This window comes from Myotis lucifugus, unplaced genomic scaffold, assembly GCF_000147115.1.
Source record: "Myotis lucifugus unplaced genomic scaffold, Myoluc2.0 scaffold_91, whole genome shotgun sequence".
In the NCBI taxonomy this organism is placed as follows: domain Eukaryota; kingdom Metazoa; phylum Chordata; class Mammalia; order Chiroptera; family Vespertilionidae; genus Myotis; species Myotis lucifugus.
This window is the reverse complement of record NW_005871139.1, coordinates 693,526-719,820: the sequence shown is the minus strand read 5'-3', so window position 1 is coordinate 719,820 and position 26,295 is coordinate 693,526. Positions and strand designations below refer to the sequence as shown.

At 33.1% G+C, this 26,295-nt stretch overlaps 1 protein-coding gene across 11 annotated transcripts in view; it reads left to right on the top strand.

The window, feature by feature from the left end:
- The first annotated feature begins 315 nt into the window (after nucleotides 1-315).
- The window catches only part of SCAF11 (SR-related CTD associated factor 11), a 44,084-nt gene continuing 18,104 nt past the window's right edge, over nucleotides 316-26,295 (top strand). For 6 of the 11 annotated variants that reach the window (XM_023756280.1, XM_023756278.1, XM_014458163.1 and 3 more), the window contains exons 1-5: nucleotides 316-397; nucleotides 3,771-3,928; nucleotides 14,976-15,053; nucleotides 19,330-19,430; nucleotides 21,589-21,644. In XM_023756280.1, coding sequence (XP_023612048.1) covers nucleotides 337-397; nucleotides 3,771-3,928; nucleotides 14,976-15,053; nucleotides 19,330-19,430; nucleotides 21,589-21,644 — 454 coding nt within the window. In that variant the 5' untranslated portion in view covers nucleotides 316-336. Of the gene's footprint in view, nucleotides 398-3,770; nucleotides 3,929-9,056; nucleotides 9,102-11,423; nucleotides 11,594-12,017; nucleotides 12,141-14,975; nucleotides 15,054-19,329; nucleotides 19,431-21,588; nucleotides 21,645-26,295 lie in introns of those variants that run through there. The other 5 variants (XM_023756279.1, XM_014458161.1, XM_023756281.1 and 2 more) reach the window with 5 other exon arrangements.

Below are 26,295 nucleotides of genomic sequence, written 5' to 3'. Positions count from 1 at the left end.
CTCAACATATATAACCTATCACCTTCAATGAAAAATCTAGTCCAAATTGCTATCTTTTTTTCTGTGTTCCAATTGTATTTATGTCTGAACACACAATTTATCATTTAGTCTTTGTTGGTTAATACTTATGTAAGGCTTTTCCTTTCAGTGTACTTGATGGCAAGGAGTATAAAAATGTACTGGATTATCCACAAAATTTACCAGCTTGTACTATGTTCTTTTATGTGTAAAATAATTTCTTATAGTTTTGGGTCTTTTTTTATATTATTGGGAGAAGGCATACATTAAAAGTCTCTATTATAATTCATCTTATAGGAAACCCCTTTTCAAGGAGAAATGAAGAAAAAAACTGTTTATACCTTAAATGTGGGAGATCAGGAGTATGAAGATATGGAAGGTAAATTTTCATTTTTATAAAGCTTATATGTTGAAAGCAAACTTAGTGTTTTCAAACTGTTCATTTTTATACATTCAAAATACACAAGAAGTTTTTATTTTATTTATTTTGTTCTTAAATTCTCAAATAAGCTGCCTGAATAAGGAGTGTACACATTCTCTCCCTCCCCCTCATGTCTTATTTTCAATTGATCAAGGGTTTTGGTTTCTTGACCTTTTTCTTCTTAAATTTTTGCTCCCTACTCTTTTAGGAATTACATACTTTCTTTGTTTTGTTTTTTAAATAGCATTGATATTTTCCTCTATTTCTAAAATTAATCTTTTAAGCTTAGAACACTTAACTGTGATCATCCTACTCTAGATTTATAGGTTATAGCCTCCATCATTTTGGTGTCTTGTGTTTATTTTTTTCAGGACATCACAAATTAAATGATATTTGATACAGATAGTATTTGAGGGGTTTGTTTTTCTCTACTTCTTCTGAAAAAACCTTAAGTTCCTTTTCTGCAAAGTCTAATGGTGATCAACTCTTAGATTTTTGTATTTATTTTTTTCTCTTCAAAACTATTCAAAGATAGATATACAATTCTGGATTAATAGTTTTTTACCCCCTCCTATCACTTATTTATTTTTCTTTTCTTTTTTTTTAAAATATATATTTTATTGAATTTTTACAGAGAAGAAGAGAGAGGGATAGAGAGTTAGAAACATCGATGAGAGAGATCGATCAGCTGCCTCCTGCACAGCCCCCAGTAGGGATGTGCCCGCAACCCAGGTACATGCCCTTGACTGGAATCGAACCCGGGACCCTTGAGTCCGCAGGCTGACGATCTATCTACTGAGCCAAACCGGTTCGGCTATTTTTCTTTTCTTTTTTTTTCTTCTATGACTTATTTAGCCATTTTTTGTTTTCTTTCTTATTGTCTAGAAATCTCTTTTTAGCCTCAATTGTCATTCCCTTTTAGATAAACTGACTTTTCTAACTCTTTGCTTTTAATATCGTTTTCTTTTTTTTTTTTTAATATATTTTATTGATTTTTTACAGAGAGGAAGGGAGAGGGATAGAGAGTTAGAAACATCGATGAGAGAGAAACATTGATCAGTTTCTTCCTGCACACCCCCTACTGGGGATGTGCCCGCAACCAAGGTACATCCCCTTGACCGGAATCGAACCTGGGACCCTTCAGTCCGCAGGCCGACGCTCTATCCACTGAGCCAAACCGGTTAGGGCTAATATCGTTTTCATCTTTAATGTTATACAGTTTTACTACATTGTTTCTAGGCATGGATTATTTTCATTTCTCCTGTTTAAGTATACCTTGTGTATCCTTTATCTGTTGGATTGTGTTGTTTTTTGTTTATCATTTCCTAGTCATTACTGCTTTAGCCATTGCTTCTCCTTTATTCTTTTCCTCTAGACTTCAATTAGTATGTTATAGAATTTGGTCTGACCTCATTTCCCAACCTCTCTTTCACAGGTTACATCTCCTTGTCTGTCTCTTACAATCTTAGGTAGTTTCCTGAAATCTCTCTTCCAGTCACAAATATTATTTTCTTCTAGGTCTAGTCTGCTGTTCAAGCATTCTATGTATTAGTTGAAAATTCTTATATTTAAAGCCAGTGTGTATCTAAATAAATCCTACATAATAAAAGCGTAATATGCTAAGTGTCCGACAGATAAGACACTAAGTGACCATTCAGTCAACCACTTGACCAGTCGCTATGATGCACACTGACCACCAGGGGGCAGATGCTCCGACCGGTAGGTTAACTTGCTGCTGGGGTCTGGCACATTGGGACCGGGCGAGAGGGTCGGACATGCCCTGGAGCCCTCCGGCGGTCCCTCCCGGCCAGCTGGCCCCAATTGGGACTGGGTGAGCCGGCCCTGATCGCCGGCCAGGCCGAGGGACCCCACCAGTGCACGAATTCGTGCACCGGGTCTCTAGTTTATAATAAATAAAGATAATATATAAATATAAAAATAAATAAATTATTGTTTCTGCAGATTCTGCAGATTCTTACTCAAGGTAGTTTATTTTCTTGGGTTTGGCAATGTTTGATTATGAGCTAATATTTGGTAAATTTAATCTATGGAATCCTGGAGGGCTAAATTAGGGATGCTTCCTCCAGAGGTTGTATTTGTTTTTCCCTAACCCATTCTGGAACCACTAGCACCTTTTGAGGGTCTTTGATTAACATGGGAGTCTCTCAGAAACAGTTTCCCCACCTGGGTTGGTCCTAAGGCTTAATCTCCAGATCTGAAGACTAGTGCGGACATTTGCTCCCAGGACAATCCCAGATTTTCCATTTGTGTGGTGTATACTTTTCATATTTCAGCTGACCATTTCTTTATTTTTGTTTTATTTTATGTTGAATCTTGGTGTTTCCTGTATTTATTTTAAGTTAGCAATGTGTAACTTTGTACGTTGGTTACATGGCTGGCTGAGTGTTTAAATTAGTGCAAACTGTAAGGGGTATAATTTGGTGTATCTATTCAAATTAGAAATGTACATACATACTGATCTAACAATTTCATTTTTGTGAATTTAATCCTATGTACTATTAAAAACGTAAAGTTTTGCCAAAACCGGTTTGGCTCAGTGGATGGAGCATCGGCCTGCGGACTGAAGGGTCCCAGGTTCGGTTCCGGTCAAGGGCATGTACCTGGGTTGCGGGCACATCCCCAGTGGGAGATGTGCAGGAGGCAGCTGGTCGATGTTCCTCTCTCATCGATGTTTCTGACTCTCTATCTCTCTCTCCCTTCCTCTCTGTAAAAAATCAATAAAATATATATTTAAAAAAAAAAAACAAAAACAAAAAAACCGTAAAGTTTTTAATGACAAAGTTTTTTGTTGCAGCATTGTTGTAATAGCCAAAGGTTAAAAATAAGTGAACATTCAGTAGGTCAAACGAACAAAAGCAAATGGTGTGTTATTGTGATCTAGCATTTGTATGAAGGAGGTTTGAAAGACATGCATTAGGATTTGCTTGTCTATGCATTTAAAAAATCCTTGAAAGGATAGAGAAGAAACTTAACAGTTTTGAAACATTGGGTAGAACTGGATAGTTAGGTGTAGATATGAGTGGGAGATTTGTCACTACAAGTATAATCTTTTTTTTACTTCTAAATTTTTTAACCATGTCACTATTATTTTAAAATTAAATGAATGAAAAATTATTTTCACTTCCTTATTAAAAAACAAATTAATATTGGGGGTATTGTGCTCAATGAGTATATTTACTGTAAAGTATCTAGATTGAATTACTTTGTAGTAGAAAGGACTATTACTTTGTAGTAGTCCATGATACTGACACAGATATAAGTCATTTGGTCTGGAGAACTTGAAAGCATATATGGCTGCTTTACTTTACAGGTGAAGAAGACAAAGATAATACTGCTACCAATGGTTTGTTGTACAGTGAAGCTGACAGATGTCCAATATGTCTTAATTGCCTATTAGGGAAGGAAGTTGGTTTTCCAGAAAGCTGTAATCATGTCTTCTGTATGACCTGTATTCTTAAATGGGCAGAGGTGAGTTTTAAATATTAAATGTTAAATAAATATTAAATGTTATTATATTTTAGTTTCCTACCATGATTTCATTCCACCTAATCTAAAATGACATTGCCTTTCATAAATTATTTCACAGTAATATGTGTTCCCCTTACTTTGGGAAAAAAATTCCCTGTATTATTCTAATTCTGTCAGTATATTTTCCTTTTATTTTTTTATTCAACTTTTTGTTCTTTTATTAAAAAAATCAAATGCATATCTTTAAAAAAAGAAATTTAACCTTATAAGCATAACAGATTATTTTTTTTCTGTTAGAATACAGTAATTCATCTTCAGTGTACTTGACCATCTTGGGATAATAACTATTTATTACTAATAATCACATCTTCTGTCTGCTTTGTGTTTTATATTTTTCAGAGAATTTTTACATAGATTATTTGATTTCTTCTTTATATCAGCCTTGTGGGATAACCAGAGCAGATGTAATAGTGTCCTTCCATTTTACAGATGAGGAAATTTGGATTTTTGCATTCTATAACTTGGCCAAGGTTCATAGCTTAAGGTGCAGAAATGAATTTAAAACTTCACTTTCTAATTTAGTATGAACTAATTTCAGAATCTGAGTTAGAGATATTACTGAATTTCTTCATAGATTTTAAATGATTAAAAACCAGAACATTTCAGACTTTAATGTATTTATTATGTTGACTCCGTTTGGGCCTACTTAAGTAGATCATGGTACTGGTACATTGAATATTCATTATAAGACCCATTGTTATGGATTGTGAAATAAAAATTTATTGTCATACTAATAATGCTGTTTTCAGAATTGGTTATTTGTCAGTGTGTACATATTAGTAAAGGAGGCAGATCTCAAAAATATTTTTAACATTAGTTACATTCAAATTGTTTGATGTCCCTAAGCACATTGGAGTTAATCACTTATTTCATAATTGGGATTCTGGAGTTCTATGATTTACTTATATTTTCATTAATAGTGTGGAAAGGAGAACATAACTGAATACTGACTATGGCTGAGGTTTGGGAGAAGGAAAAAAGATTTGTACCAATTGAATTCATAATAGTATACTTGGAAACAGTTCTGTTTAGATTAAAACCTAGACTGGTCTTTGGCAGAAAGGGACTGAGGATAGGTGAAACGGTAGTTTGGGAAAAAGTATTTTTAGTTTAATTATTTTATATAATTATAAATTTCTGTTTGCAGGAGCATTGACTAACGAAATAAGAATGCTTATTTTTCTATGCCACTCAACTAAAGATTTCATCTGTGATGAGTTTAGTGCATCTTGGTTTGCTTTGTGATTACATTTTTTTAAATAGAGATTTTTGCTTCCAGTAGAGAAGCAGTATTACTGGATGGGTAAAAGGCTTCAATTCAGTACTTTTCATAAGATTGTATTCAGTGATTACATAATTGTGAAGTTCAACACATAATCTGAGTATGTGTTTTTCTCTATGAAAATTATAGTTTATAAAATAGACACGATTCTCCATTCTTCCTTACACTCCACATGCATCTTTCACACGAACATAAGCTTTATTACGGTGTATGTGTTCTAGGTTTCTCTAGGATATGTATCTAGAGGTGTGCACTATCTACATAGTGAACCCTACTAGACAGTGCTAAACTTATCTGTGTTTTTAAATTGTTGAATATTTTAAAGTTGAAAATACTTGATAACATACATAGTGTTACAATCAAAACCTTTCTTGCATGTAATATTTTCTTTTGTGTTACTCCTTTGGATATAAACACTTTGTTGAAGCCAAATTGCTTTTAAAAGACAGTACTTATCTGCTGTATTACCATAAATTGTGATGAGGGTGGGATGGAGGTGTCATGGTATTGTTTAAATAAAAGTAATTAACCATGAAAGTGGAGCATAAATAGAATATTCTGAATTATTTTGTTATCCCTAATGGGGATAGCAGCCATCAAATCAGTTAAATAAACCATTAAATAGAGCATTAAGAAGAGCACAATTTACTAATAAATTATTCATTGTATATAATAAATTAATACTGGTTAACAAAATTACTTGGTCTTTGAACTAAATTTTTAGTTTGAATCTTTTATTGGTCTGTTAAAAATTAGATGTGTTTCAAAGTATATATATGCTTTGACAAATAGAATCAGATTTTAGATTTGCTAGTGGGTTTGCTTTTTTTAAATTTTATTTTTATTGATTTCAGAGAGAGGAAGGGAGAGGGAGAGAGATGGAAACATCAGGGATGAGAGAGAATCATTGATCTGCTGCCTCCTGTACACCCCACACTGGGGATCGAGCCCACAACTTGTGCATGTGCCCTGACCAAACTGTGACTTCCTGATACTTGATAACATACATAGTGTTACAATCAAAACCTTTCTTGCATGTAATATTTTCTTACTTTTGTGTTATTCCTTTGGATATAAACATTTTGTTGAAGCCAAATTGCTTTTAAAAGGTTCATAGGTTGATGCTCACCCATTGAGCCACGCCTACCGGGCACTAGTGGGGTTTTTTTCATGACTGTTAGTTATTAAGCTCTTTCTTCTCATTTTCCTAAAACTCCTCCTGTTTTTAAAGAGAAGGCATGCAGTTTACTTTGGATTTCAGGATTAGGAAATAAATGTCTATATTCAGAGTCTCCTAATTGGCCTGGCCTTATGCTAAGGCTTTCCTATATATTCTTTCATTTAAATCACTGTGTCAATGTTTGTCTGATATAAGACATGGATTCGGAACGCTAATTTGTTTCTAAATACCTCAAGGGATAGCCTGAAATTAAAATAATTTTTAAAAATTGATCCATAGTTTAAAATTTTGCTAATGTTCACGTTTAATAGGAAAATAGAAATCAAAGTGAGATTTACAGCAGTTGGAAATATACATTGTAAGAAAACAGTACAAAATGTATTCAGGATCATCTTCCTAGTCTTATGTGTCTTTCAGAAATTCAGCTGAGCTATTTCAAAGTTTGTACTAAAGGTTTACTGAAATATTCAGAATGGATATCAAGAACCAAAAAAGAAGGACTCATTTATTTATCTTCACGTTAACATTTTAGGCATTGAAGAAGTTGTGCTCTGTAAGGAACAAGTAAAGTTAAGGTATATAATAATCTAGTATATTTGTTTTGGACACATTCCTGAACTTTTTTTATGCTCTTAAAGTATCTATATCCAAAGTCAAAGTTAGTTTCAATCTCTTCATGGTCTAAAATTTGGGTTCATTGGTTATTTAAAACAAAAGCCATGTAAGGACTTTAAAGTGATTAACTTAGTCTTTAGGTATTTCATAGAATCCACCTTACCTGGGGCAAAAAGATTCAGGATAATGGAACCTGTGGTGGCCTAAATGGCCCATAGCTTAATTGCTTGCCCTTGAGGACACTAGAACAAATCCAGGTTAAGCATATTCTCTATAACTATGTTTAGTTTCAAGGAATTTATAATAGGTAAGCCTGTTGGTTTATAAAATTGTAGAAATGGAATGTTGAAGTAAACAAAGACATAGTATTTGACAAGTAATTAAGGAAAGTTGAAATATTAGTTAAAGCATCAGTATTAGAGCTGAGAATCTGAAACTAAATAAAAGATAGCCTTTAAACTAATGAAATATGTATAGAGCCAATACACCTCGTAAGTTTATTAGCCACTCAGAAAGTTACTTATTTTACCCATACTGTGAGCCAAAACACAGTCTAAATATATTGAGAGTTTTTAATTTGCACACAAGTTTAACTTAGCACATTTTAAAGTTTAGTTATGCACTACATAATGACTTTTTGGTCAGCTATAGACTGTGTATATGACAGTGGTCCCATCTATATTTATTAAAGGCTAATATGCAAAGTGTCCCCTTGGGAGTTCGACCAGGAGACCAGGAGTTCGGTTCCTTGCTTGACCTGCGCTGACCACCAGGGGGTGGCGTGGAATGAAGGAAGGCCCCAGCCAGCAGCTAGGGAAGGAAGACCCCAACCAGCAGCCGGCAGCCAGGAAAGGAAGGCCCCGGCTGGCCCTGATCGCCGGCCAGGCCTAGGGACCCTACCCGTGCATGAATTTTGTGCACCAGGCCTCTAGTAAGATTATAATGGAGCTAAAAAGTTCCTTTTGCCTTCAAGTCATAGCCATCATAGCATTGTAGGACGATGCATTACTCACATATTTGGGGTGATGCTGGTGTAAACAAACCCACTGTCTGCCAGTCGTATAAAAGTATAGCACATACCATTATGTACATAATACTTGAGAAGATAAACAACTATGTTACTGGGTTATAATTTACTGTGCTATACTTTTAATTGTTATTTTAGAATGTACTCTTTCTACCTATTAAAAAAGTTTGCTATAAAGCAGTATGCTGTGTTGAACTGGCAGCAGTATCATATATATTGTGAATATCATGTTTCTTGAGTGCATGATTTTATCTTGTGCTCGATTTAATCTCTTGTTTTGTATAGTCACATGCTGTACAGGCTTACAGCCTAGGAGCAATAGGCTATAACACATAGTGTAGGTTTTCACAACAGTACAGTCTCCTAATGATGCAATTGCACTTTTCAGAATGTGTCCCCATTGTTAAGCGGCACTTAACTGTCAATAATTAGAAAGGCGAAAGCTAGAGAAGTCTGACACATGGCTGTGGTAGTGACAACTGATTATAATTATGAACCCCTACAGATAAGACGATACCCCCTTCACACACATACTGGTTAAGAAAATAGAGTTTATGATTTGGCAGGTTGCCAAGAAGTGGTTAAAATTTTGGCTCTTAAGAAGGTAAAGTTTGAGAACTTGGAAACATTTCATGCTTGAAGTGTTCAAGAGCTTTTACTGTATTTAAAGGGACATGTGATAATATATTGATTACGAGATTCTTGATATCCACCAAGGTTCTTTTCTCTTTTAAGAAATAAAAAATATTTTCTTACCTTTTAAGTAATTTTTGAAATGTCATTAACTTTCTTACTATAAGCAAATTACCTTCCCTCAATTTATTTATCTCAGCCTTCCATTTCATGTTAAATGCTGACAGCTTCAGTTTGAGAAAGTAAGGTTAATGAAATAAAAATTGGACAGTTGGGAAAAGTATGTTTTCTCTCATGAGACTAGAATTGAAGAAAGTCTTACTATGGTGATGTACCGTTCTTGAAGATGTCAAACAACAGTATTCAATGCAGACAGGTGAGGAGTATATTCTCGAATTAATATTAAATACCAAAAATCAAAATATGACTGACATATCTTAACTAGTGATGTATTTTATATACAGATGTTCCTTTATACAGCAAATATAAATCTACACATCATTCTGGTGATTAGACTATTTTTCAATTACAAATTCAGCAAAATTTTATTGTCTGAATTTTTTAAATCAGTTTTTCTTAAAATGTATATTTTTCTTTATTCCTGAACCTCTCTGTTGTGTAGCGCTCTGTAAATAATAATTTAAACATACCTGTGGAGTGCTACTGTTAGTCCTGACCTTTATCATTTATAAAACATTATCAAATACATTATTTCGTTTAATATTACAAGTTGTGCAATCAATAAGTGATTTAGGGCTTAAAGTGGGTTAGAGAGGTTGCTAGTTCTGTTTTCACCAAAACTTGAAATGTGACTAATTTTTACAAATCCCCCATTGTTTTCACCTTGTAGATTAATCCTCTGGTAAAACCTTTGGTAGAACAAAGAAAATTTTTACATTGTGAACATTCATTACCTATGTAATAGACTTTAACTTAATAGTCTATTTTCACCAGTTGGGTAAATTAATGTGTATTTCTGTATAGCCTAATTTTAAATATCAGAGTTTGTAAAATGATTTATACAGGTAGTTTACAGAATTTTGTTTTTATATTAGAAAAAGTCTTAACTGTTAAATGTCAAAAGAAATTAAGATTAAAAGTAATTCTACCCAACTGTGGTAATGTATTTTTGAGAACCTGAAAGGATTTTCTTTGAGTAGTTAGATAAAATGCTTTCTTGTGTTAATTTTCACTGATAGCCATTGTCCTTTAGGAATACATTCCTGAAAGCTGTTATAAAGAACCACAGTTTCACTAATGTGGAATGATGAGGACTGTCTTGACAGAACTGTTTAAGTGTGGTAGGGAACATGTAGGCTGACTACAGGTGAGCACTTTCTTTGGAGGTCCAGGCTAGGTATCTTGGAACCATCAACTTGAAAGGATAGGTCCTGGTGAAAAACTTTAAAATAAGCATCAACCTGTAATGGTGTGCATTTCTAAATCATCTTTATTTGATTTTGAACTAAGTTTTATATAATGTACTGTATTTATTAGTAGGAGAGATAGATGTTCTAGAGATTCCCATGAACAGACAAACCTTGATGTTAAACATAGATACTGAGCTTTAGTCTTTAAGCACTTATCTTTAACACTTGCTTCTCTCTCTCTAGGAGGGGCTATCTGTAGGCAGCCTTTGTGATTGAGGATAGAGCAGCAGCAGGAAGCAAGAAATATTAGAAATCAAGAATCCTGAATTCCCAAATAAGGAAGGTTTCCTGTTCTTACATTTAAATATGGGTTTGTCTGAGCTGGGAATTTACAACGCTTCAGAATACTAGGGTATGTTTTACTGAAATCATTAGGAAGATTTTTTTTTTCTATCAAAATTGCCTCCTTAACTGATACAGAGCATTCACAGTAAAATGTAAATAAGCTCTGTATTTTAAGTACACATTACAATGTAAAGCAGTGATCAAATTCTATTATATTTACTAGCTGTATCACAAAGTTGAATGATGATATTGGACTGCTTTGATTATGAAACTAATTAAATTAGATACTTTTAAAAATTATTAAAATGAAAGCCATGTTGATTTAAAAGCTGAATAATTAATGAAGAATATGTTTGTTGTATATAAGGAATCAAGATGGTGAATTATCAAGGGGTATTTATTTTTGTTGTTTATAAGTAAAACAAAATTTGGGATAATTTTCTCCAAAACTAAAATCATCTTAAGCAGAAAGGGCAATTCTGTTAGTTAAAAATATTCTACATTAGTTTTAAATGTGAATTTTTAAAACCATATAACCAAAAATTAAATTAGTTTAGTGATACAGACTCTGGAAACAGATTAAAATGTCTTTGAATTTTCCAAATTGGTATCTGCTGGATCTAAGGGTGAAGTATCTTTGGAAATGCCTTAAAATTAGGGCAGTACAAATAATTTAAAAAATCTATTTGTAAAACTTTTCTATTATAGCTATTTGATCATTACATTATATATATAATTTTATGCTTTACTATCTAGTAATGATGGTGTCTTTGAACTTTGTGTTGAAATAGCTTATATTTTTCTTACAGTATACATTAACAAAAATTGAAGATTTGCTTAATTTTTAAATATCTGTTTTAATTTATTGAAGTATGCTATGAAGATTAACTCAAAATAACTGAATTTCTTTTCTGTTTCCCCTTTGAAATGCTTTGCTAAACTGTTCTAAGGTCAGAAATGGATACCATCATTTCTCAGTAGCAATAGCAAAGATATTTTATCTACTCTAGGTAGCTTGTTTTCTGAGCTATTTACTTTTGTTAACTTGGAGACGATAACTTGGTTTTAAGAAATTTTTCTGATTGACTGAACCTGAACCAAAGAAAATCTATTAACTTATTTTCTAGTGTTAACTAGATTGTTTTGAGGAAATGTAAGTATATGCAGATTGTGATAATAGATAGCAATGTTTTTCCAACTACTGCTTTTTCTTCTGTTTTCTTTCTTTTTTTACATGATAGCAGTAGAACCTTTCAAGTGAAATCCATAGATAAATTCATGGCAATTGTGAATAAGGAAAAAAGAATAAAAACAAAATCTTACTCAGAACCTCATTATTTAGAACAGATCAAAATGGAATGGCTCAGATTAAAACTATCAGTTTGAACACTGTAAAGGAAAAAGTGCCATTTAGCTGATGTCAACAGAGGACATTTAATAAAGAAAATGGGATTGTGTAATTTCAGAGTTTTTGAAAGATTGAATACATCTGATATGGAATACATTTTTTGAACACAGAGTGGCTTTCTTTGGATCTTAGTATTACATATTGAAATAGCTATAATAAAATGATAAAGTTTAATTTTTATGTCATGAACTTTGCAAATTCCAATAAAAAATTATTAAGGACTCATGTCTCTTACAAGTACACAGGTGGACAAAGAAGGTTTACAGTTGTTCATATGGAAAAAGATGTGCAGGTATGATTATCACAATAACTTTATTAACTCTGTTTAACATACTCACAACTGTAAACCTGCTTTTGCCCACCATGGTATATATATATCATATTGTGGTTTATTAATGGACCAAGCTATTTTGTTGTTAGTCCAATAAAGCTAGTTGATGGGCTTTATACAATACTTAATATATGCCACACACTCTTCTAAGATTATTAATTCCTTTTTCCCCCCATAAACACCTTAGGAATAAGTTCTATTAGTATCTCCATTTCACTAATAAGGTAACTGAGAAACAGAGAGAGACTATGTTACTTGCTCAAGGTAATACCCAAGGACAGGCTATGAAAATAGAATATAAATTCAGAGCCTTTACACGTCTTAATATTTTTTTAATAAACATTGAAGGGAACATATTTTCATTTATTATTTTATCTTTTTAGAAATGTTTATGAAAATTTACCTTAAAAATAGAAATAAAAATATAGTTTGAAACTTTGGTAAAAATAAGAAGTACTTAAAAGTTTTTACTTATAAATATTCTTTGGAATTATAAATGTACTAATATAACCTAGACTAAGAATTACATACAGTAAATGCTAATGTGGTAAACAACAATCACATTCATGATGTTGAGTTCTTTGAACTAGAATTACTACTGGTTGTGCATTATTAAAAATATGTGGACAGCTTTGTCGCCACTTGTAGTGATGAAGGGCTGCCTCCTGCACATGGGATAGAGCCCACAACCCAGGCAACATGAACAGTATAAATACAAACTTAATTCAATTTTGTTTTAATAGTAATAAGGTTAAGCTTTCTGTAGGGAAAGTAATAGCATCCTAAACCCATAGTACTGAGAAGTAAGCTGAGCTTACTTCTAGCAGTCTGAACCAATTTAATATAGTAAAGTCACATTTCCTAATTCAGAATGTGGTAAAGCATTTTATAAAGGCCTACTTACTTAATTTTAACAGAGTAATAAAAGTAACACAATTTATATTTTGGTTGCTCCCAAAGTGAGTCTCGAGCTTTGTGAAAATGTATTATATAATCAAGGGCTGCACAAAGTCTGGCCTATGTGTACTTGTACAAGCATATCTTGATGTGTGCCGCAGTTCAGAATGGTAAAAATCACATTTTTTTCCACTGGGGAATATAAGATAATTTATCAAAATTCCATTACTGTCTGTGGTCTTATTAAATTGTTGAAATCCTGTTTTACTTTTTGAAATATTTTTTAAGTTTTTTTAAAAAATATATGTATTTGTTGATTTCAGAGAGGAAGGAAGAGGGAGAGAGAGACAGAAACATCAATGATGAGAGAGAGTCATTGACTGGCTTCCTCCTGCATGCTCCCTACTGGGGATCGAGCCCACAACCTGAGCATGTGCCCTTGACCGGAATCGAACCTGTGGCCATTCTGTCTGCAGGCCGACGCTCTATCCACTGAGCCAAACCGGCTAGGGCATTTTTTAAGTTATTAATAAATCATAGGTATTTATAATATCACCTTTTAGTATTTTCTTAATAGACTACTGAGTTTTTACCCTTCTACTCTAGTAGACAACTCCATCTTAAATTGTTTAGATAATATAAACCCATTCCTATACAAATATTTAATAATATTATCAAAGAAACTCTTAATTATAGCTGATGTACATTAATTTTTAAGGTATAGGAAATATATTTACATCAAAATAAAGTTGACTTAGAATCAGAGTGATTAAAGGAAAATTTTTCTTATTCTATAAAGAATGCCTGCAATTCCATTTGAAAAAGACAAGCAACCTAATAAAAAAGCTAAGCAAAAGGCATGAATAGTTTTTTAAAAAGCAATTTGAATAGCTCTTAAAAATATGAAAATATGCTCAATCTAACTCATAAAAGGAAATATAAAATTAAAACTGTTGTGGCATACTATGCTGTTAAGAATGAGGCAGCTTTGAAATAGTAATATGAACTAATCTAAAGTATATAATTAAGAAAAATAAAATTCAATCTGCATATGAATTAATTAGATATATTTTATATTAAAAAGATACATACGTATGTATATGCATTGGTTATCTCCAAAAGGATATGTAGGAAACTACTTCTGGAGAGAGCATCTAGGTGGCTGCTCGGAGTAGAGGAATCCTTCATTTTCTTCTTATATATATTTTTTTAATATAATTTATTGATTTTTTACAGAGAGGAAGGGAGAGAGAGATAGAGAGCTAGAAACATCGATGAGAGAGAAACATCGACCAGCTGCCTCCTGCACATCTCCTACTGGGGATGTACCCGAAACCCAGGTACATGCCCCTGACCGGAATCGAACCTGGGACCTCTTAGTCCACAGGCCGACGCTCTATCCACTGAGCCAAACCGGCCTCGGCCATTTTCTTCATATTTTTAAAAAGTTTTTATTGCTGGCTTAACTACCTATTCAGAATAATTCATTTTTAGAGACAATATTGTCATAGAATACTAAAATCTGTAAGGGACCTGTATCTGCCATTCCTTTTACAGCTGATTTCGAGTTGCCCAAGAACTTTCGATCATAGAGCTGTTGATTTCAGCCCAGTAGTTATCAACTGGACAAGCAGGTCTTCCTAGGTATACAGAGATCTTATTTCTCTTCATCATTGTATTCCACTTACCTAGCATACAGTAGATGCTCAATAAGTATTTGAATGAATTCAACAAATTTAAGGTATTTATTACTCCGTGGCATGGTACTGGCAGAAAGTATTTCATCTTCACCTTTGAAAGAAGAAAAATTTCTGTTTCCTGTTCAAATGTGTTTGTTATATATTAATTTTTATTCTAAAGAAACATTTCTGAAGTTATAAATTGTTAATCATTTTTCAGACACAGGCTTCATGTCCTATTGACAGAAAACCTTTTCAAGCAGTGTTTAAAATCAGTTCATTGGAAGGTTGTGTTAAGGTAAGGCTTAGATTTTATTTTGCAACATGAACAGTATAAATACAAACTTAATTCAATTTTGTTTTAAAAGAGTTCCAGTTTGAATAAATTTGTGACTTGTTGAACTTTAGCTTTAATATGTGATTAACATTCCCCCTTAGCATAACAAACCCAGACTTTTCTACAAGAATTCAGAAATTCTCTTTTTTTTCCTTTGCCCGCTAAAGAGGATATATTTTTAGTGTGAGGACCTTTATTTCAAAAACATTTACTGATTAATTATATAGTGCTTTAAATACATTTTTATTTTATTTTTTTTATTTCAGAGAGGAAGGGAGAGGGAGAGAGAGATAGAAACATCAATGAGAAAAAACTATCAATGGGCTGCCTCCTGCACATGGGATAGAGCCCCCAACCCAGGCATATGCCCTGACTGGGAATTGAACCGTGACCTTCTGGTTCATAGGTCGCTACTCAACCACTGAGCCATACCAACTGGGCTGAATACATTTTTAATTGAAAAATATTTGAAATGGACTATTAGATTCAAAGGCCAACCCTCACAAAAACTTAAGTCCAAAATACCTGAAAAGTATGTTTTCATAAAAAAAGCAATGTTGAGAAGAGTAAGCCAGTAAAAGTAAATATAAAATGATGTCTTTGTTCTTAAATTCTGGTGTTTGAAGAAAAATGAGTAATTGGAGAAAGGGGCGTTTGTGGAGATTGAGAGGGACTTTTCAGTTTCAAGATTGGCATAGGCCAATTAGTTCATTCTTTTATTAAGTATAGTTTACTGTAATGCTTAATCCTAATCACATCTCTGAGATGCACATACCATACATACCTCATTGATGTTAATTATTATAAACCATGATTATGATTTGTGTTCACATTTTTGGCTTACAAATAAAAGAAATAGGAACATATTCCTGAGTTAATGAGTAAAAGGTGAAAAGAGAAATGGGCAGTAAGTAGTTAAATAAAATGTATAAGAAGGAGATTTTAAAAATAATTTATATATATATATATATATATATATATATATATATATATATAATTATAATTATAATCAGATGTTACCATTTGTTCCAAGAATGTCCCTTATAGCAAAAGAAAATCTGTAATCATATGTTACGTTATGTCTCATATCTTTTAATCTGGAACATTTTCTCAGCCTTTTTTTTCATGACTGTTTTTAAGAGAAAATTTATTTATTTAATTTTATTGACTTTATTGGGATGACATTGGTTAATAAGTTTTATAGGTTTCAAGTGTGCAATTCTATAATACATCATCTGTATATTGTATTGTGTGTTCACCACCCAAAATGAAGTCTCCTTTTGTCATCATTTACACTCCCTTTACTCTCTTCTACCTGCCTCACCACCCATTCCCTCTGGTAATCACCATATTGTTGTCTATGTCTGTGATTTTTTATTTTCTCAATCCTTTCACCTATTTTACCCAATCCTTTTTTAAAAGTTTGTTCTCTATGAGTCTGTTTCTATTTTGTTTATTTGTTTTGAAAATTTGATTCCACATATAAGTGAAATCATATGGTATTTGACTTTAAGAAAGAGATTACTTGCGGTATCTCTAAGAAGTCACAAAGGATATACAACTAAAAATGGGAACACTCAATATATACATATATGATGTCATTGATGTGAAAAAAACTGTTCCCAGGTAGCATTATAAGTCTGTGATAGCTTTGTTGCTCTCCGTGTGAGTAGGAAGGGAATGGAAGCAACGTGCAACTATTTAAGCATTAGATGTTCTCATTGTAGGTATTTATAATTTGTTTTGATATATATATATATGTATATATATTTAAATATCTCTTAGTGATTTTAGAGAGGAAGGGGGAGAGAGAGAGAAACACCGATGTGAGAGCGAGACATCTATTGGCTGCCTCCTTTGTGCCTCTATTGGGGATCAAGTTGTGTGTCCCTGATCAGGAATCTAACCCGCGACCCTTTGGTGCATGGGTCAACACTCAACCACTGAGCCACACCGGCCAGGCTGTTACATTTTTAACAGATGAGTCTCAATATACAAATAAGACTGCAATTCAAATAAAAAGATACATGAAAAATTAATTTGCTTCTTGTAATTATGTAAGTCTGCACGTCTATGCAAATTAGTATATATTTTGGAGAAAAGATATAATTGTGTAATATTATAATCAAAATTAAAGCATGACTTCTCTGAAAGACGTTCTCCATTTTTCTAGAGTATATGTTATGTTGCTGATGATTCATTAGCATGAGCTAGTTTCCAAATATATTTTCTTGTAAAATTTTGTTCTTTTGCTTCATGTGAAATTTTGTTCTTGGAATAAGAATTTGTTTTATTTAATGAGGCTTAAAAGTTTGATGCACTATTCATCTAATTTTGTCAAACTTAAAAAGGTATTTCTTATATGTGATATTATCCTTGTACTCTCAATATTTTCCTTTGCTTCTTTTGAATCTTCAATTATTATCCTTTTCCCTTTATAGCTGAACTTGAATGAGACATCTACATTTACTTCATTTTTTCAATTCCCCAGTTCCATTGACAGTTCACCTCTGTCATTTTGTTTTACTAAAACTGTCCTCACTAAGGGCCAGAGTAATCTCTGACTGGCCAATCCCATCCTTTCTGCATGTAATGCTGTTGAGTACTTTTATTTCCTTTGGCTTCTAGGTTTACTTCTCTTATGGGTATATATGTAAGAATGTGTGTATGTATGTATGTTTGTTTCTTTTACCGTCCTTTTACAATCTTCTTTGCCATCTCCCTGCTCTTCTTACCTTTTCTTAAATCATTGGGACTCCTCATAGGATCTTCCTTTCAATTCTCTAGGTATACCTTCCCCTTAAGTCTTCTCAATACTTCAGTAGCTGTTAGTACTATCTATATTTATATAACTCCTCAAATTCTGTCACTAGCCTAGATATTTTTCCTTAGAACCAGACTTGTATTTTCAACCACTTGTTGGATATCTCCATCTATAATACAAAGGAATCAACATTAACAAATCCAAAAAGTATCAGGGAATTTTCCATTTTTTTTTCTCTCTGCCCATCCATCTTTTCCTATTCCTTTTGCTCAATTTCTTCTTAAATTTGTTTCTTCATGTCTCTGCTATTAACTCTTAGTAGGCTCTCATGCTGCCATCTAGACTGGTTCTGCCAATGGAAATATACAAGCCAATCTGTAATATAAAAGTTTTTTTTGAAATATATTTTTATTGATTTTTTACAGAGAGGAAGGGAGAGGGATAGAGTTAGAAACATCGGTGAGAGAGAAACATTGATCAGCTGCCTCCTGCACACCCCCTACTGGGGATGTGCCTGCAACCAAGGTACATGCCCTTGACCAAAATTGAACCTGGGACCCTTGAGTCCACAGGCCGACGCTCTATCCACTGAGCCAAAACAGTTAGGGCTGTAATTTAGAAGTTTTAATTAGTGATGTGAAAAGAGTAGGAAAAACCAAATTTTTATAATATGTATTTAATCCAACATATCTATTTCAACATGTAATATTTTTAAAGAATTGTTATTGAGAGATTTTCCCTTTTTGTTGTTGTCCTAAGTCTTTGAACTCCTCTGTATATTTTACACTTAGAGTGCATCTCAATTCAGACCAGCCACATTTCAAGTGCTCAATAGCCTTATGTGGCAAGTGACTATTTTCTCAGCATAAATCTAGACTATGCATTGTAAGAGCTTCTGGTTTTCTGGCTTTTATAGTTTCTCCTTATCTGCTTCATTCTTCACATTACTGCCAAAGTTAATACTAAAAAAAAAATTATTTGATCATCTCATTTACTTGCTTTAAAAACCTCACTTATTCTCTGATTCCTATAGAATTGTTTTATTATTCAAAGCTCTTTATAATCTGGTCCTATACTTTATATCAACTTCCCCATCTGCATTGGCTTCTTTCCTTAATTTTATTCCTTAGACAAATTTTACTCATTCTCTAAGGCCAACTCATAAAGCATCTATTCATTAAAGTCTTTCTAGAGTTAATTTTCAATCAATGTATCTGCTGATCTGTTTTTTTATCTCTATTATGAGCACTTAATCTGTTTACATGCCTTATTTCCCCCTAATTTGTTTCCCCAGAGCTTAGCATGTATGCTAAGTTTATAATTTAGCATGCTCGAATGAATAAGCATATGTATTTGGGCTAGAGTTTCAGACAATTTTGTTTAATTTTTTTTTTCAAGGGAGAATTGAAAAATAGGTTATTATTTGTGATACTGGATTATCACTCTAAATAGGTGATTTTGCTTTTCTCATAGGTTCAAGTAAAAAGACAGTTGAGAGAAGCAAAAGACAAGATAAACGAAAGCTCTTTTAAGAAACAGCTCTCCTGTCATGAAAATTCTAAAAGCTGTATGAGGTTAGTAATGAACTTTAGAAGTGGAATCCAATGTGTAGAATCAGAAGGTAGCTAGTAATAAAAATGAATACATTTTTTTAATGATGTGGGTTTAAATATATTTAATTACTTCTTTTAAAGCATGTACTTGGTAATTTAAGGAATGACCAGCTGAAATTTGAGAATATAATCTGAGCTCTATCTTTTATTAATATGTTTTTTAAAATTGATTTCAGAGAGGAAGAGAGAGAGAAAAGAGAAATAGAAACATCAATGATGAGAGAGAATCATCGATCGGCTGCCTCCTGCATGCCCTCTACAAGAAATCAAGCTTGCAACCCGGGCATGTGCCCTGACCAGGAATTGAATTTTGACCTCCTGGTTCATAAGTTGACGCTCAAGCACTGAGACACACCAGCCGGACTCAGCTGTATCTCTGAGGAATTGGTTTTCTTAGTTTTTTTTTCTAATCTGAATTTAGATTGATATTTTTATAAAATAAAAATGTTACAGCAGTGTAAAATTTCTGTAAAATTTTCTGAATGCTTATTCATTTTTGTACATATCACAACCAATAATGGAGAAGTATTGGTGCACAGACCACATTTTGAATAGCACTGCTCTAGTGTTTAGGGACAAAAGGTAGAAAGTTACTAATGGTATAACTCACCATATTTCATGAGACAGTTATAATTCAGACTACTTATTATTTTTCTCATTGTGCTTCTTTGTATTTTTGCTACCTAATGTAACATGTTTATGTTTTTAAAAAAATTTAACGTTTGTATTTGTTTCTTTAATTGCTGTTGGTAAAACATAATTGCCTAGAAATACAGTGCTTAGTATTCCAGTTTAATAGGTATCATATTTTTTTTCAACTAAATTGTGTTAGTAATGTACTGGAAATTAATTTATGCTTAATACTTAAAATAACTTCTTCTGGTACATTTAAAATTTAAGCCCATTTTGATCTGAAATATATTTAGAGCTATCTAAAAGTTATATTCTTAAGTCAATATACTGTCATAATTAAATTTATAATTCATTAGCACATTTCATCAGAATGCTAATTTCTTAAGAGAGTACATTTATTTTATTTTGTTACCAAAATAATTGATAGTCGTCCCTGAGATGTATTAAATCATGCAACTAATTTATATTATAGCTCTCTAGGTCTTAACTTTTAGGAAGTTACAGACTAATTTGAGAATTTGAAGAAAACTGCAGACATCTTCTTCTAGAAAAACATGTCATAGAACTTACTTACAGACAAAACTTTGTGTATGATTTTAAGGGATTCATGAAACATCCACTGTAAGAACCCACCCATAAACCCACATTAGCTGCATTAGAGTAGATTTTATTTACATTTTCTTTTAACTTTATTAGAGTCAGTTTTGATTTATGTATATATGTTTTCATAGTAGGTAGCAGCACACTTTTCCTAGGAATAATGAAGAAATACCTTTGCTACCTGCATTCTTACTATAGCTGCTATCACTGGCTGTGACAACGTCATGGATATATATTTTTGTGTTTTCTCTGAATTACCCCAGTTCTCTTAGCTATTGCTGAGAATGCAGTGGTCATCACTATATGACCTATAACAAGGTTGAACAATGGGGCTAATTCAGCTGAGGTAGTCCACATGCTTAACTGCTTTTTCTCATGGATATATGGTGGGGGGATGGTGTATGGAAATAATATATAAAATAATAATTTGCTTTTGTCCAACAAGTCAGACCCTTAATGATTTCTCCCAAGGTGGAAAATCTCTCAGCTATTGGATATTTACAGTACATTTTTTAGAGCCTTTTGGAAATTTTTTAGCATTCCTCCCATTCAGTCTGAGGTTTACTACCCATTCCTAGTCTCTTCACCACTTCAACAGTGTCCAGTGTTGTTTCTCCTTTCTAAAGCAGTAAAACCCCGACAGACACCCTTTCTTTCTGATTATTTCTGCCAGTTCTAGAGAAAGAGATTGCAATGATATTTTGTTTCTTGGTAGTAAATCTCCATTGTCAGTCACTGGGATGGGGAGGGGCAACTAGTTATACTTTCTTTGCTAGAATATAAAACTCTGCCTAATAAATTTCATTTTGGTGGGCAGGGAATTGAAAATAAATGAGCAAAATGACAGTTTTGTCTTAATTATTTCACCTTTTTTTGATGTTTACAGAAAAAACATAGGAGAAGATCTATTAAGTGCAAAGCTTTATGACTTGAAGATGCATAGTAAGTGGCTTTTTTCTTTTGTTTTCTACCTTTTTTTGTTTCTTACTTTAGTACTTGTGCCAGAGTTCTTATTAGTAACATTTTGGTTTGGAAAACAGTCATGCACAGAACTCTACTGAGCTCTGTACATTGTTAAATCCTATATAAACTACTTTCATGGAGTTATTTATGCTGTTCTCTACCCATTTTGTGTGTTTTTTTATGCTCATCTTGGAGGAAGGGAGCAGGAGAAAGAAAGGGGGAGAGGAAAAGAAGAAGGATATTTTCAATTACTTGGTGGTTAGCAACCTACATTACAGTCTTACTCCACTTATAAAAGCAGAATAATTTAGGGGAGATGGGATAAAGTATGGTAAGCTGTAGCAAGGGAAGTTTGTGACAGTGAAGTTATTTCACAGTTCCCAGAGGAAGTGGTGGTTTGGTCTCTAGCCACACTTCTAATTTGAAACTTTGGAAATAAAGCACCTCTTACATATTTATCTACATGAGCAGTTAAATATTCCTGTCTTTCGATCTCACCTAGTACATAGTTCTCCAGTACAGGAAAGGTTTGGGGCAGGGTCTGCGAAGAATGATACCATAGTGCCCTGTGATTCCTCCTTGGAGCTCAGGCTGTGTATTCTATTCTAAAGAACAACTTACTATTAACTGTTTGTAAGCGAGGAGGTGAACATTTAATTTCCAGGCTAGGTTACAATGAATTTTTCTTTAAAGATATAAAGAATTAATGAATTTATTATTCTTAAAAGTTATCAACTTCATTGTTTTACATTATGAATACCGAGTTTGGTTGTTATTATTATATTTATGATTTGAATTAATATGATCTCTTATGTCTATAGATCTCATATTTATAGGTTAATAAGTGCTCTTTCTGCCTTTGATTAGTTGCTATTAAAATGAAATTGTATTAAAAGGATTTACTGATTAGATGAGCATTTTTCTTTTGTTAACAAACCTTAGATATCAAACTTGTTTGTTTTTCTATGTCATTGCTGTAGATGAACATCCTTTTTTAATGGATGGACTTTGCTTGGTAACTCTAGGATCTGATATAAAATTTACTGCTGAGAAAGATTAAATGTGATAGATTTCTCTAGATAATTTGGCCTGCTCTCACTGTGTTTATCTTAGTTTTAAGTCTACTATAATTTTCTTTAAGTATATATCTCTTGCCTGGACTTATTTTTAGAGAGAGAGACATAGGCAGATCTAACCTCAAGTGCTTCACTGTAGTGAAGACCATTTATAAGACACTATGACTTATATGGATTTGAGAATTTGTTTTACTATTCAGAATATGGAATACTAAACAAGTTTTTAGTGAATATCCTAAGCTAATTTAATACTGAAAAGCAATTTTTAAATTATAGTTCTTAAAAAAAAAGTTTATGCCAGAAAGTTAACATTGTCCAAGGCCTGTAAACTAATGTGTCTGCTTAAGTGAAGATGTCTGAAGTCATTTGTGTGGTTTAGGATAGGCAGAAATACTCATTTTAGTTTTATATGTAAGTGATCAAGGTAATTATGTGGAAATGTTTTAATTGAACGAGTTTGGATTCATTTGTGGGGTACTGGATACTTATTGATTATCCATTTGGTTCATTTTTCTATGATGTCGCTTTTTACTTGGAGCGTTTAATACATCTAACTTGGCCAATTTTTTCCCCTGCATTGAAATACATTATATACTTAATGAAATAGTTTGTATTTAGGTATTATGTTTAATGAAATTACTCAGATTTAAATAAACATAAAAACTAATGGGTCTATTTTGGAGGATGCTAAGAATTAACTCATTGTTAAACTGGCACATTTATAAAAGAAAAGATTCAAACATCTATCTTGCCTTTCCTAAGTAAACTACACATCAGAATAATTGAACAGGTAGTAAAAGAAAGTTAAATATTTTTAGAAGTATTTCAGCAAATAATTGAAGATAAAAGTATAGAATTTGAATATTAGCATTTTGTACATTAATGAATTAATGGATCTAGGAAGTGATCAGCAGTGGCTGTTAGCATCACAAAAGGTGAGACAACAATACATTAAAAATACTCCTTGCCCTAGCCAGTTTGGCTCAGTGGATAGAGCATCAGCCTGTGGACTGAAGGGTCCCGGGTTCGATTCCGATTAAGGACATGTATCTCAGTTGCAGGCTCGATTCTCAGCCCTGGTCAGGGCGTGTGTGGGAGGCAACCAATTGATGTGTCTCACATAGATTTTTCTCTTTCTTTCTCTCCCCCTCCCTTTCACTCTCTAAAAAAATTACTGGAAAAATATCCTCGGTGAGGAGTAACAGGGAAATTTTTTTAAAAAAATATTTCTTTATGGAAGTAAATAACAGCAAATATGCAATAGTGTGACCAAGAAAACCTGAAAGCCAAAACAAACAAACCTGCATCTTATTAAGAAATCTAACTACTAATTTACAAGATGTACAGAGTCAGAGATGTATGTTAAGTGACAAGGGGATGCAATCAGCAAAATTTAGATCACAGACAAATGACCTGGTTTCTTTAGTCAAAAAATTCCAAGGAGTTTTTAGTAAAGGATGGAGCAGAACCTGTAGATTAAGAGACAAACATTCAGCCAGTCAGAGTGTATGGATCTTATTTGGATCCATATTCTGACATGTTATAAAAAATAAAACTTTATGGACAATTGGAGAAAATCGAACATTGGGTATTTGATATTAAGGAATTATTAAAGTTAAAAAAATTTTTTTACTTGGAATAATGGTATTAAGGATTTTCTCCCTCAAAGAGCACTTATCTTTTAGACTTATATACTGAAACATTTATAGATTAAGTGATCTGATGTCCAGAATTTGTTTCAAATTATTGCCTTATTCTTATGGCTTTGTTTGGATGCACTTTTGATTTAAAAAATAATTCTTAATATAAAATTATCACTTTGATAACATAGTGTCTGCTCCCTACTTAATAGACCAACTAACCTTGATTATTTTGGCTTATCTTTCAGAATGTGATCAATATCAGTCTTTTATTTTTTTTTAGGCTAATGTTTATAAAGTTCATAAACCATAGAATTTTAACCTTTAGTTTTCACATTTCTTATGAGATTTCTTACATATTATTAACAAATGACCTTACCAGAAGACTGAGAGAACCTGTAAATGTTATTTATAATGGTCTCAAAGTTTAGGGCAAATGAACTAATAAGCAGAAAAATCATCTTTATTTACTCATGTTACACTGAACAGGAATCATGGTGTATTAAGGATAATTTAAATTTCTTTTTATAAAAGAACATTTTGAGAAAATGATGTCTCTTTATCTAGGATCGCTTGGCTAGATTTTAGAAGAACTCAGTTTTAGCTTTTTTTAAAAAATATATTTTTATTGATTTCAGAGAGGCAGGGAGAAGGAGAGATAGATAGAAAAATCAATGATTAGAAAGGATCATTGATCAGCTGCTTCCTGCACACCCCCTATTGGGAATCGAGCCTGCAACCCAGGCATGTGCCCTTGACCAGAATCGAATCCAGGACCCCTTCAGTCCACAGGCCGATGCTCTATATCCACTGAGCCAAACCCACTAGACCAATTTTAGCTTTTTTAATTTCTTAAAAGTTTTTTTGAAGCAGAAAGGGGCTATCTTTGAACATTTATGTGTGACTTCCTTTTCTACCTGAAGTTATTTATATTACACATAAACTAATGAATAGAACATATGACATTGTGAACTTCTTTTATCTGGATTAGAAATTATTAGTAGAACATTAGTTAAAACTTAGCAGGCCTACTGGATAATCTTATTGGAAGTTGGCCCTTTGAGTTTTATACTGGTTTTTCCATTAAATCTATGACTCTAGGAAAGTTATATAAATTGTTTAGTTTTTCCATTTAATGAAGATGGTGTTGCCTGCTCTTTTCCCCTTACTAGAAAAGGTTAGCATACCTTTTGGCAAATTTGTTAAGGAAATGTCACTTTCATTCTTCAACTAAATTTTTAACCTCCCTTACTTTTTCCAGAGTTTTGAGGAGAAAGCAATGACAGTACCAGCAATAGTTTATTGCACACAAGTGTATTGATAGGTATAGATGACTAATAATGTAGACTCAATGGTAAAGAAAAACTAAGAGCAGTAACCTATAAAAGTGCTAACAGTTTTTGTAGTTAGCAGAAGCTATCCTTTATTGTTCTTAACCCGGAAGTATCTATAATAATAAAAGCGTAATATGCTAATTAGACCAGACAGCCGAATGACCTTCTGAACGTCATTCTGGACATCCTTGTGGACGAAGCTGCGGCAGCGGGGGCCGAGGCAGAGGTGGTTAGGGGCGATCAGGCAGGCAGGTGAGCTGTTAGGGGCGATGAGGCAGGCAGGCGAGTGGTTAGGGGCGATGAGGCAGGCAGGCAGGTAGGTGAGTGGTTAGGAGCCAGCAGTCCTGGGTTGCGAGAGGCATGTCCGACTGCCGCTGTAGGCCCGATCCCAGTGGACATCCCTGGAGGGGTCCTGGATTGTGAGAGGGTGCAGGCCGGGCTGAGGTCCCGTGCACGAATTTCGTACACCAGATCTCTAGTGTATCCATAGAAATAAATTTCCAGATGGGACAGGTAATGCCAAAAAATAAGTCATAGGCAGTGTAGCCAGAAACATTTCTATAACAGAAAGCTGTCTGAC